The sequence below is a fragment of the Saccopteryx leptura genome, chromosome 7 (genome assembly GCF_036850995.1).
Source record: "Saccopteryx leptura isolate mSacLep1 chromosome 7, mSacLep1_pri_phased_curated, whole genome shotgun sequence".
Classification (NCBI taxonomy): Eukaryota; Metazoa; Chordata; class Mammalia; order Chiroptera; family Emballonuridae; genus Saccopteryx; species Saccopteryx leptura.
Window position 1 is genome coordinate 50,202,211 of NC_089509.1, and position 14,113 is coordinate 50,216,323.

Consider the following 14,113-nt stretch of genomic DNA (forward strand, 5'->3'; position numbering starts at 1 on the left):
AAATTGCAATGACTAATGTGTCACTATTAGGTGCAATACCAGCGTAAATATTATATATAATTAATAATTTAATAATGTTATAAAAGTCACCCTGGAAGAAATCAATATATTCAGAATAAGTTTAGGCTACAACTTCAAAATTTCCTTTGATTTTAAGGTTATAGTCAACTCAGAAAATATATAATTCAAAATAGTTTTAGTTTTTTTTAACAGGTTTTAATTGATAACTCGTTTTTAATCATGCTTCTTACATTATAAAAAAGAAGTAGTGTAATTAAACTTAGTTTTCAAATAATTCAATCTTAACCCAATTTTTTTTTATATTTTGAAACTGACAATTATAATGCTGATATAGTAAAGACAAAAAATGTTTAAAAACATGCATATTTGAAGAAAATAATGTAGTAATATAAAACCACACAAGGACACACCAAATTATTCTTTTTCTGAGGTTTAATTTTAACTAATGGATTTTAAATGGTGAGTATAATATCAATCCAAATCTGCTTATTTTCAATGCACAAACTACTTTCTGTAACTTGGAGGTGAAATAGATTTATTTTTCACCATGGCAATGCTTTCGCCCTTATCTACGGTCTTTTTTATTTTTTTATTTTTTTCCTTGAGTCCTTTTTCTTCAACAAGTTAACAAGTCACTTCTGGTTAGGCTAAAGTGCAATTCTAGCACAATAATGTTTCAACTTGCAAGGAAGAACACCCTTATTGAGTTGATAGAACTCCACCAGCTGGATTAGATCTGTAAACCTTGTGTGACCATCGTCCAGGGTGTGGAACATTGCACCATCATCTTCCACCTGCCAGAGGAAAAATAACAAACTGATAAGGGCAAAATACCCAGAAGGGTGATCACATTCTATTGCATATTGTATCTGTAGATGCCAAAATTGACAAGTTTAGAAAACTAAAGGACAGTGAAAGGAATGCTATGGCATGCATACTTCTTTTCTGTAACTTCACTTGCATTTAAAAGAAATATCATCTGATCCTAAGATAAGCAATGTGGCTGTACTTCTTTACCTCTAATTCTTGCAATGTTCTATAATTAGAATAGTATGACTATTCTGAATCAATGTACAATGAAGAATCTGCACTATTCAGTGTATTAATGATCCCACTTACAGACATTAATTTCCATTTCTAAATGTTGTCTACTAACAGGCCCACTTAGAGTATTAAAAATGAATATTCAGATAATTTGTATCAATAAATTGATTCTGAACCAATCAAATATGATGTAAACGGGATGAGAGTTATCTTTATATTTTTGTCAGTGAGATCTCTGGCATTAGGCAATTCATACTTGCGAGGGGCATTGTTCACATAATCAATGAAGGAGGGAAGATATTTCATATAGACTTTGAACAATTCCAGAAAGAGCCCTTTCAAAAAGAAATACCAGTAATTTGCAATTTCATGTAACACTTTCCTGAAAGTAGAGTAATTCTCTATTCCACACTATCTGGTTCCTATATACAGATCGCATGGATACTTACATATGTGCGTGCGTGTACACACACACCAGCAGCAGAAGCAACAAAAACCCCAAACTGTGCCACTCAGAAGTAGAATTATAAAAAAATTTAAATGTGCTCAGAATAGTTTAAATAATCTTCAATTCTGCAGAACCTGTATATTCATCCAATGATTAAAAACAAAACTACAAAAAAAAAGCATTTTGGGACAAGAGAGAAGAATGGGCTTTAAAATAATGGTTTTTACAGAATTGCTAGTAGGATTCAGGAGGAATAGTCTTTCTTTGGTGGCCTTTTAACAATTGGTGGCATGGGGCCTAAACAATATTGCTAAATCATATTTCATGGAAAAAAGAAAATTTAATTTTTACAATTCCCGTATTTCTTGTATTAATTCAGACTCAGAAAACCATTTATGCCAAACTTAACTCTAGTCAAAGCACAAGCTCCCAAATTATATTTAATAAAAGAAACAAAGAAAACCAAAGTTTCCAAACGCTTGTGCATTAAAATCATCTCTAATATACAAATGTGAAATCGCAAATTACTTACTGGAATAATTTGAAAGTGCTTTATTTTTTGTGCATGACTCATTGACAGTACGAAAGTTTTGGGGTTACTCTGACTATCCCGTACCAAAAAAACCCTAAAGAGAAAGAAAGAATTTCAGTATGTTTTGTACATTTACTTATGGTTTTCATAGAAATACAGCATGTAATGAATCCAGACAGTACATACGTAAATGCAGCCAGAGTCCTCTTTCACTGTGTATTCACTGATGGGATTATCCAACATGGTAAACAATATGGTATAACACTACCTTCTCCTATAAAAACCGTCTTTAGTGCTAATTTTAATAGGATAAATATAGAGCCCCTTTGTCAGATTGTTTGCTCACAATAACCAATATAATGCTACGATGGCATCTATAATTAGTGTTGTGTCCTTTTTCTACCGGAAAACTAGGTATTTACATGTAACTGTTTTGTACAGAGAATAGGGCATTTTATTGTTTTGTTTTTTTTTACTTTTGGGTCATATTAGGCCTTGAAAGAGAAAATTATTTAAAATAAAATCATTGTTTAACCTCCTCTTCTGGGTTCCGTTTTTTCTTTTGTTTCTGGTTCCTACTGTTACATACACAGCAGAAAGGGGGAAATAAATATATTCTAAAAAAGTCGATCCTGAAATCATTTATTAAATGTTTGAGCAAAATATTTTAAGATAAAGAAACACCAAAACATGGGACATAAAAGTGAAACTAAGAGACATTGATAAGAGTGTGGTGGTTACGGGGGGGGGGGGGGGAGAGGGGCACAAAGAAAACTAGATAGAAGGTGACAGAGGACAATCTGACTTTGGGTGATGGGTATGCAACATAAGTGAACAACAAGATAACCTGGAGTTGTTATCTTTGAATATATGTATCCTGATTTATTGATGTCGCCCCATTAAAAATAAAATTATTAAAAAAAAAAGTATAACATGTAAAAATATTTAAAATTTATTAAGTGAATAAAATAAATTAAAAAAAAAAACACCAAAACAACATGTACTTTAACCTCAAAGAACGCAGCAGAAAAGCCTCTATCATGTCAGGCTGGAAAAACAAGATGTAGCCTAATGGCCTAAGAGAAAGTGTGGCCTGGCATGGATTCTTACTTACGGACAATACAGTGCCAAAGCAGCTTTTTATTCATTGTTGGCACACAGACTGTGCAAACAGTCCCCACTGGTGACTCCAGCACTAATCTCAGTGTGCCTGGGCAAAGAGGCGGCCAAGCCTGAGCCATCACAGATGTCTGATGAGATTATCCATTTCATTTATGCTGTGTGAGATTCTGACCTTACATCACTGGGAGATGGGACAAAAGGGAGCTTCACTGGTAAATTAGGCTCTAATTCTGTCCCCACTGCCACCTAGTGGACTGGCTGGCATCATCACATATTTCCAAAGGAATATCAAAAACAAATAAGTTTTTAAATTAAAAAAGTAAAGATACTATAATCCTTTATGCAATTATTTCACTAAATTTATAAAAACTGAGCTCAAAAAGAAGGGCTATTATAATCATCCAAAACATTTTATCTGTTCTTTGTGGTTTATTTCTTTTCTTGATATCTTCAGAATGTAATTCTGCTGATTGCCCAAATTTATACCTAAAAAACACTGTGCTGCATGCAAGGAAGCATATTAAAATCTTTTCTTATTTAGAGTCTAGTGAAAGAATGACTTGCTATTAATAATCTTCCATGTGAAGACCCTTTTATCTAAATGTCAGTATTAAATCACCTTGAAATCTTGTCATCATCTTAAGCCAATTTTTGAAAGATATAAGATCCTGTTACCCCTTGTTTAAATTGATGCTGGTTTTATTTCTCATTCAAACCTCACTGCAACCTCATTGATTTATGTTACATTTGGGAAGAGAATTTAAGCAATATTATAGAACATATCTGAAATACTCTGAGAAAAAGAAAATTCTCTAGATTATAAATCATTCATAATGCATTTTATGTTTCTCCTGTATCTTCCATGGTATCCCACTGAAAAATAACACGAGAAACGGTCAAGAAGTACTCTACTTATATGTTTATATTACATTAAGCTTTTAAGTTTTAGAAAAAAAGAAAACTGGAATACAAACAAAAAGAAAAGAAACAGTCTAAATACATAAGCAACTTTTACTTAACCCACCTGCATCAAAATTTAGTATTAGTGATCAATAGTTAAGAGCAAAGCATCTTATTTAGTTATCTGTTCATTTGTGCACCAATACTAACCACACTCAATGGTTTTTATATAGATATTGCCAGAATAGTCACCTGTGTTTTAATAAGCCAGAATCAAAACTCTGTGTTGCTGAATAAGTAATTATTAACTAGAGCAGAAATTTAAATTGCTACCATTCAAAATCAAACTTACCCATCCACAAATCCTTGCTGAATAATCAATCGCTGAGCTTCATCCCTAGAAATTTTGTGGTGAAACCATGGTTGGGACTGGTGGATAGCTGAAGAAATAGAAGAGACACAAAGCTTTGTATGAAATGATCACAGTTTAATTACATGGCATGTCCACCATCAGCCCTCAGTGACTATGTCTAAAGGCAGAGCCATCTGGTCTCGGTGAAGACGCGGACATACCCAAGTTCATGGCCGAGCTCTGCGAAGCAGCAGTGGGGCTACCATGAGAGCCCAGGCGTAAGCATCCTTTTTTCTGCACAAAAAAAGTGGGAAACGAATTTCAACTTTCTGGGTGAAACAAACTCAAATCATACATATTTTTTAAAGAACATGAACCAATTTGTACCCTCCATGCGAGTCCTTCTTCAACTGCAACTGAAAGGGCTTCTGTGGGATTTTCTATAACTCTGCTTTTCTGGCCTGAGAAGTCCATCGCTACCAGGGAATTCTCTGATATACTTCTCTGGGGGAAAAAACATACACATTTTTTTTTTAACCATGAAAATATATTTGAAGTTATCTTATAGTGCTTTGTTGGTAATACATTTCCATTCTAGATGTGGTTCCAAAGGTGGCTAGCAGGAAATTAAAATGTTAAAAATATACAGTCAAGATAAAAAGGTGTTATAAAAGAGTTTGGTTAAATAAGTTATACAGTTATTATCAATAGTTAAGGTCATGGAATTAAGTGTTGAATAAAAGGATTGAAAGCTTTCAAGGTAAGCACACCTTTCTCCTAAAACAATCATCCCTTCATATTCTCTAGTAAAATGGGAAAACAACAATTTAGAAAGGAATTTTTAGTCCTTCCTGTGGCTAAAAAGATCCATTATCTCTGAACTCATCTCTCTCTTATGCTTTGAGATTCATCAATCATTTAAATGTCAAATCTATCCACTTATGAAGTAGCTATTTATTAAGATTCAAGATAGCTAAAGCTGTAACAAACTGACTTACCTTACTTTGTCAGAAAGAAATAGTATTCATTTTGTAACAGAACTACAATATATATTTTAATCTTATCAGCTCTACTTTCATCTAACTTAAAAAATCAAATTTAGTAAAATAATTCAGATAATTCCACATTATTAAATTTTTCTTTGATTTAATATATGACTATTATTTTCATCTTGTGAGGATAAACATGGCAAAATGATAGCTACAAAAATAAGTCAGTGACAAAAGAAGATATAAAAGTAAGACATCTTAAACAAATAATTTTAAACAAACAATTTTTTGCTAATTATTTCTTGTCAATTGCTTTTTGTATTCATATTTTCAGAATGTGAAAATAAAATATTCGAAACCTGAACTTTATTTTTACTTTTGTTTGTTTAGGGCTCTACTTCAAAACCATTTTTTAAAACGTATGCTGCCCCAAGCCATGCATCTTTTAAAAAAAAAAGCAATTGTCAAAATCTCCAGTCAAGAATGTCACTCGATATTTGTTTTCAGGTGAAAGGAAGGAAGATAGTGAGGCACACTCCCACATATGCCCCAACCAGGATCCATCCTCCAATCTCATCTGGAGCCAATTCTCAAGTACCAAGCTATTTTTAGCACCTGAGGCTGTATTGCTCAGATGGAGCTATCCTCAGTACCCGGGATCATGCTGGAACCAATCGAGCCACTGGCTGCAGTAGGGAAAGAGGGAGAGAAGGGGAAGAGAGATGGGGAAGAAACTCACTTCTCCCATGTGCCCTGACCAGGAATCAAACCTGGGATGTCCATATGGGCTGATACTCTATCCACTGAGCCACCAACCAGGGCCAAGAATGTTGCTCAATATTTAAGAATTAAAACTCTCCAGATGAAAAGAAATTCAAAAGCAGCATGGGGCAATGATTAACTGTTATTCTCCACTTGTTAATAGATAAAACAAAATGGAAGTCCAACTGGTAAATAAGAAGTCAATGTGCATTGGGGAGACTCATGGCTTAAGGCTGTTTTGTATCTCTCCACATGGATTCAGCCAATCCTGGCTTGGCCTAACAGACTACAGTCACATGTGTGCTTGAAACCTTATCCACATACAAATAATCGGGGGTAGGGTTTGTCACTGCATCACCCACTGCCTTTATTAGCATTTGTTATTTCCTCTTCAAACCATGCTATAGTAGTCCACAATCCTACTAAGATTCATCTTTATTTCTAGACACCTGGTGTGCAATCATTCATTTGTTACAGGAGCCTTCATAACTGACAGCTGCTCTTTCCAGACAGATGCTGTCTCTGTAATCTTTATTTGCTGTCACACCTGACTTTGCCCTTCTCACCCATGATCTTCTGCACTGGGCTATGGACCAGTTGGATTTACTTTTGCTTTGCCAACTTTAATGAAAAGCCTCTCCCTGCCCAAACCACAGAGTCACTAATCTCAATCATGATAACTTTATCATTATACTACCTCTACTTCTCATGCTGAGATGGGCTCTGTAATCTCGAGGTCTTGATAGCATTAAAATGCTGTTAGGAAAAAACAAGAAATGTAACCAGTTGTTGTTATTCTTGCCTACAATTTGATAGGCTGGAATGTAAAACATGATCCCATGCTCCATAATTACTTGACACAAGTCGGGAGTCTATAATACAAATAAGTATTTATATTTGCTGCATTAGCTACACTAGAGGGGAAACACAGGAATATAGCAAATATTTTCTACTGAATGGCAGGTGGTGGATGAAAAATTAATAGTTTACCTTTGGTGGACAAAGAAATGGAAGTGAAGCAAAAACGGGCTTGAACTCAAAAGGTCATTTTCAGCTCAATTTCTTTCACATAGAAAAGCAATGTTGATAACATTTCGAATCAGTGTATTTTTCAAAGTATTTGTCCCTATTTCTACCTCTTTCTCCTGGTGGGATAAACAGGGCCAGCTCTAAAAAGAGCATCTATGATTTTAAGGGCATGCCTCTTTCTTTAAAAAAAAAAAAAAAAAGTCTGGGTACAGTCTGGATTATCCAGGCCCCACGCTGAGATCAGACCCAGTCCCTTAGTGGCATGCTGGCCAGGCAGTTTGGCTAGGTGGCAACCAGTAGCCACTCACTCTGCCACCCACTGAAAAGATCTAGATAAAGCTGCAGTGTACTTATCAGCAAGATGGCACACAATTTCCTCAGGCATTGTTCTCTCAGCTGCTTCATAGACAGCAGAGATGAAACTGACTCTAGAGATTTTGCACCCTGCCCCCATACTGTACACTGCAGGACACCAGTGACTCCATCAGGGTCACACGGACAGCTTATGGTAAAAGCAGTGACTGACAGGCTGTGCATAGGGATCTTATATGTTCCACAGATTTGGGGGGTACAAGAAAGAAACTTCAGTATGGAATGTCTAGCTAAGGGTCAGAAATGAGGAAGAATAAGAACTTGCATAGTCTTTTCCCATCCCCTCACTCCAGCCGGGCCATATTGACAGATGCTCCTTTAAATGAATCCTTCATTTGCCCTCAAACAGACCAACTGTATTTGGCTTCCTGAAACATCTGCTGAAGATTCTCATTGCAAAGGCTAACAGGAGTGGCTACTTTGTGCTCTATACAGCTATGATATTCATTATGGCATGAGAATATGTTTTTCTCATTCCCTTTCTCAGAATGTATCTCTGAAGAGGATAAGATAATAATATTGTTCCTTTAAAAACATAAGTAAAATATACTAACTTTTCTATGTTGCTCACTGAAAATAGAGCATGCATGAAAACCAGCAGAGGCCAGCGATGGGCACTGGTATCCATTACACAGATCACTGATCCTTCCATGATAATCTATAAAAGTGGGATTCAGTATAGACACCCAAATCAATGTAAATCCCCCCTTCCAACTTTTTTAGTTTCCTTCATGTAAATTCAGAAGAGTGGAGTCAAAATTTCAAACATTCTTTGGTCATGACAACTGCCATCCAAAACAGACAGGTCCTCTCCACACAGCACCTAAACCCCTTCTCCCTCAATCCTTATTTGCAACCAGGTTCACTCAGGGAGTACCTTTTGCTATATGTGGTACTGAGCAAGGAAAGTTACGCTAACCAAACTGTCATACGCATATTGATTAACAGTAGGATCACTTTCAATGGAAACAGGCAAGAACAATAAATATCATATTTCTATACTAATGACAGTGATGAGACTAAAGTTCTTTGTAGAAGGAGTTAACAAAAAGGGTTAAGGTAATAAAATTCATTCTTTTTATATAGGTAGATTTGAAAGAAAAGGATAAGCTGATAAATTATAAAAATACTTTAAAATGATTGCTTTCATAAAAATTCACTACACTCCTATTTCTTATTTTAGGTCTCAAAAGTAATATTATACAAAGAAGTCATTCTTCCATAACTTACAGCTAAAGCAACATCACTACAGAATTGGAGCTACTTCTTCATATTAGCCTATCAGGCTTCATAATCATCATGATTTCATGCCTCATTCCTGGTACTAAGCATTTCATCTCCTACATTACATGGGAGAAAATGCACCTTCCTTGGTCACAGGCCTGAGGAGCATATTTTTAACCTAAGTGGAAGTGTAGCACGTTAGCTGATTTGTAACACAGGCAGGCACATCTGAATTCCTAATATACTCTATGTTAAGAAGCACAAGAAAATAGAGCAGAAAATAAACTTTAAGTTAAAAAATAAATGCCTGTGTTAACGCATAGAAAATTAAAATTAGATCCTAAAGAGAAAAAGAAAAAAAGATGCCTGTGTGTGTGTGCAAATAAATACCCAAGTTGTATTTAGTATGTATCTGAGAAGCAGTCCCAGACTTACTATTAACACACAGCCTATATTTTAGCTGGCGGCGCAGGGTTTTCTGAAAAGCAGTTTGCTTTTTAAGGACCCAAAACTTTTTAAATGTTATTGTTAGAAAGCTAGACTGCAAATGAGCTCAAATGTGTAGTCCAGCTTTTAAAATTCCAAACCTTTGTAGCAGGCTAGGTCAATTCCAGAATTCATATTAAATTAAATAAATAATTTCATAATCAACACCAGTAATTAAGAAAACATCTACACCCCCACAGGAAATATTCTATACATATAGTATCTTATTAAGATCAAATCCTCAAATGCTGTAATGAAACAGAAGGACCCCTGTAATTCTTTCAGATATTAAAATTTTTCTTTAACAGATAGCTATCCATTTGATTTGATATACTCAACTGCTGTGATTTAGCACGTAGACTACAATCATACAAAATCCAAGAATAATTTGATACAACATGATCATAAGATGGTGCCAAAGAGTTACTGTATTTGATTAAAAGAAAAGAATGCAAATGTACTGTAATGTAATGTATACCTTATAACTAGAAAATAAACTACTGTCTCAAAGCTTGGGTGCTTACCATGGGTGAGAACGTCCGGGAGCTGCAGCCGCTTCTCCCTTGATGGGGGCGCAGGTAGTTCTGGTACAGCTGCACGCCATGCTGCAGAGCGAGTGCACAAAACACATACCCACCGCTTCACTACACACACAGTTCATGAACACCAACACTTCCATTCGTTATACAGCAGCAATATAAAAATAATAACTATAAGCGTTTTTTAAAACCAGTAAGTTAAGCAACAAAGTTTGTGAAAGATAAACGTTCACTGCCTTAAAATAGTACATTTAAAAACAGTAATTTTTATTTGAACCTGCTCTAAAAGTCTAGCTCACCAGCATAAAGTTCTGGAATGTTCGCTTTTTTTTTTTTTTTTTTTTTTTTTTTGAGAGAGAGAAAAAGAGAAAGGAGGAGGAAGGGAGAGAGATGAGAAGCATGAACTCATAGTTGTGTTGCTCTTTGATTGCTTCTAACATGTGCCTTGACCTAGTGGGCTCAAGCAGAGTCAGTGGCACCTTGCTCAAACCAGCGACCTTGGGCTCCAGCCAACAACCTTGGGTTTCAAGCCAGCAACCTTTGGAATCATGTCAGTGTTCCTGCACTCAAGCCAAATGAGCCTGTGCTCAAGCCAGAAACCTCAGGGTTTTGAACCTGGGACCTCAGCATCCTAGGTTGATGCTCTATCCACTGTGCCCCCACTGGTCAGGCTGGAACAGACACAGTTCTGTACATTACTTTTAGTGCCAGTAGCACTAAAGATGTTTGGAGAGATATATCACATAGTGATAAGAAAGCTCACTTGGAAAGGGTGCTCTGCTTTGTGGTACAAAGACTGCAAACACATTCTAAGCAGAACCAGTAAACTTCATCATAACATATCAACAACTGATTGATGAACTACACTGCCTCTGGTAAATGCATGAACTTGACTCTATGTTAGAGCTCTTTGGCACTGTATCATCCGTAAGAAACACCCTCTGGTAACTCTCGTGGCACTGTTTTATGTTTGAATTTAAATTCGGGGCAATCCGGCTGGTGGGGTATCAGACTGATTTCAGACATAGGGTAACAAAATACAATGTAAACGGCAGTAGGTGAGAATGGCAGCGTCTTTACTTTCATGAGGTAGCACCGCTAGATTCGGGCTGCCGGGCTACTACTGGAAAATGTGCCCAGACTACAATACTGAACTATTAGCTTGACAAACATTAAGAATGCCACTGCCGTAACCAAACTTATCTTGCAGGGGCCTTCATCTAAAAATGGAAAATAACTGCCTTAGATTTAAGTCACTTTGTTTTTTAAATAAAAGGAAGGGAGGGAGGGAGGGAGGGAGGGAGGGAAGGAGGGAGGGAGGGAGGGAGGGAGGGGGAGGGAAGGAGGGAGGGAGGGAGGGAGGGAGGGAGGGAGGGAGGGAGGGAGGGAGGGAGGGAGGGAGAGAGGGAAGGAACAAAACCAATGGGACACCCAGGCCTTTTTGGCTACACTTCACGATTCTTTCCATTTCACTGAGCCATAATGAACTTAAAAGTAGGTCCTATATAAAAAAAAAGATTGAAAGGACACCAATGCCATGGAATCCGATCTTACCCATAGGCTGAATACCATTTAAACAGTCCAACAGAGCTGTTTCTCTACTAAACACTATTTCCTTAAAAGCAATTTCAATAAAGTAGATATATTTGATAATTAAGCAGAAAATCAGAGTGGGGCAAGCAAAGTCACTGTATTCACAATTTTGCTTTCAACCTGAATATAAACCTACACTCATTTAAAATTTTCTGTGTTGACTTCTTTATCCAATTATTTCCCAACTTCTAAAAATTATTTTTAATTTAAGGTTTGATTGACATTAATGAGACCTAATAAAAGTTATTATAAACTGACTCTCAGCCTATAATAATTTAAAAAAGAAGACAGAGGAACTTAATTCTTAGTCACATTCATTTTGGCAAATATACAATAACCTCCAACCAACACTTTCACAAGGTACATGCTGTTTGGCCATCTTTTATTTATCTGCAGTAAAAAGCTTGCTACCAACTAATAAGACTGTTTCCTTCAAAGATGTATTGTCCCTGATACCTGTGGTGTTAGAAAGTTGTTTCTATGCTGTTGGAGATCTTTGGTAGGTATTTAACTCTGTCCAAGGGGTAGGGCATAGGTCACCTTAACCTGTCCTTGCCCCTATGGATGGGGCAGATAAGGGACCAAACTACATTAGAGTGAAGCTAGCTGAGTGTTTTAATTGAAGGAATGGGAAGGACACATGTAACTGGAATGCTGAATATAAGCTGATCCCTTTTCTAAGTCTCAGGTTTTCTATGATTCTATATGAGAATTTCTTCAAAGAGAATAGGAGCATCTTCATCTGATGTTACATAAAGAGTTTTTATGTGTATATGGAAATGAAACAGAAATAAAAATAAAAGAAGCCAAATTGTTGGGAGAGGCTATCTTTAATAAATAGAATATAATGTAAACAAGAGGGGCACTTCCCATCCAGTCAACATAACACAGACTGGCTTTTCCCTGCTCCTTCTTCATTAAGGATAGCAGGTCCTCATATAATGCTATCTTATCATAACAGTGATAAGAGGAAAAAAATTTATTCCCAGCCAGGGCCAGTTCGCATGTTCTCCTCAAGCCTCTGTGGGTTTTCTGGGGACTCCGGTTTCCTCCCACATCCCAAATATATGCGTGGAGGTGAACTGGCATGTCTCGTTGTCTCAGTGTGAGGGAGTGTGGGGGCGTGTGAGTGTGCCTACAATGGAAGGGCATCTTGTTCAGGGTTGCTCCCATCCTGTGCCCTGAGCTGCCAGGATGGACTATACCACCCTCTGCCCTGAGTAAATTGGAAAATCCTTATCTCACTTGTTGTTATATATCTTTCTCAAATGTATGTATAGCTCACACTTATTTTGAGGTTTAATATCAGAAGATTTTTGGTCTTTATGTAGAAGTTTGGTGATGTTTGTGTGAACAGAAATATGCCACAGGAATTTAACTCTTGTTTAAATCAACTAGCCTGTAGTGCATTGGTTTCATTATACATTATTTCTAAAGTTGCAGTTTCCAAGAATCTATCTAGGCCAGTAAGTGAGGACTTTCTGTGCAATGATATTCTGGAAACACAATAGGCAACCAAAGGAGACAATCTAAAGATACCGCGAATGCCAGCTGAGCCCAGTTGTATCAGTCGTGGAGACCAAACAGGTGCCGGGGGAAACAACTCAGTCTGCTATGACAGAGTCTCAAATGTGTCCAAGCCCACAAGCCCGGACTCTTGTATCTGGATATTTTAAAGTGTAAAACAGATCATATCACCTTCCCCTTTGAAACCCTTCACAGTTTCCTCACCAGCCCCAGGGCAAAGGTCCTCACTGATCCCCGCCTCCTTCTCCTGCCTCATCTGGAAATGTTTTACCATAATTGAAACAAACAGGGAACATCAGTGTGGTAGCAGAATAACGGCCCCATGGATGCCTACATTCTAACCTCCAGAACCTATGGCTGTGTTAGGCTACATGGAAAAGGGGAATAATGTTGCATACGGAATTAAGGTGCTAATCAGGTGACCCTGAAACAAAGTGATTATTCCAGACTACCCAGGTGGATCCAGTGTAATCACAGGGGTCCTTGTAAGTGGAAGGGGAAGCCAGAAGAGACAGAACCAGCGATAGGGCAGTGTAAAAAGGACTCAGTGCACATTGCTGGCTTTGAGGGGGGAGGAAGGGGCCAGGAGCCAGGGAATCTGAGCAGCCTCTAGGGCTGGAAAAGGCAAGAATACAAACTTCCAGAGGTCCCCAAACTTTTTACACAGGGGGCCAGTTCACTGTCCCTCAGACCGTTGGAGGGCCGCCACATACAGTGCTCCTCTCACTGACCACCAATGAAAGAGGTGCCCCTTCCGGGAGTGCGGCGGGGGGCTGGATAAATGGCCTCAGGGGGCCATATGCAGCCCGTGGGTCGTAGTTTGGGGACGCCTGCGACCCTCCAAAAGAGAATGCAACCTTGTTGACACCTTGTTTTTCAGCCTATTAAGCCCATTTCAGACTTCTGAAGATAATAAATTTGTATTGTTTTAAGCTATGACTTTGGCGGTAATGTGTTCAGCTGTTACAGAAAACTATTTTAATAGGGCAACTTTAAACTGGACATTTATGACTTCAAAGTGGCTTTGAGAAGAGTCAGGTGAGAGGAAAAAGTAAGAAGGGGACAATCTTCCAGAAACTAAACATTCTGTATATGGAAGGATCAAAAAAAGCTTTTTAGTATATCTCATAAATTCTTAGATACACATTTCTTTTGCAATTTTAACATCCTTGA

General features: G+C 37.3%; 1 protein-coding gene across 2 annotated transcripts in view; it reads right to left on the reverse strand.

Moving 5' to 3' along the window:
• Positions 1–435: 435 nt before the first annotated feature.
• GRB14 (growth factor receptor bound protein 14) overlaps positions 436–14,113 on the reverse strand; it is a 122,265-nt gene continuing 108,587 nt past the window's right edge. For both annotated transcript variants that reach the window (XM_066345783.1, XM_066345784.1), the window contains 6 exons: positions 9,806–9,886; positions 4,807–4,923; positions 4,641–4,713; positions 4,420–4,507; positions 2,046–2,139; positions 436–815 (listed from right to left, as the gene is read on the reverse strand). In XM_066345783.1, the coding sequence (XP_066201880.1) occupies positions 669–815; positions 2,046–2,139; positions 4,420–4,507; positions 4,641–4,713; positions 4,807–4,923; positions 9,806–9,886 (600 nt within the window). In that variant the 3' untranslated portion in view covers positions 436–668. The remainder of the gene's footprint in view (positions 816–2,045; positions 2,140–4,419; positions 4,508–4,640; positions 4,714–4,806; positions 4,924–9,805; positions 9,887–14,113) is intronic.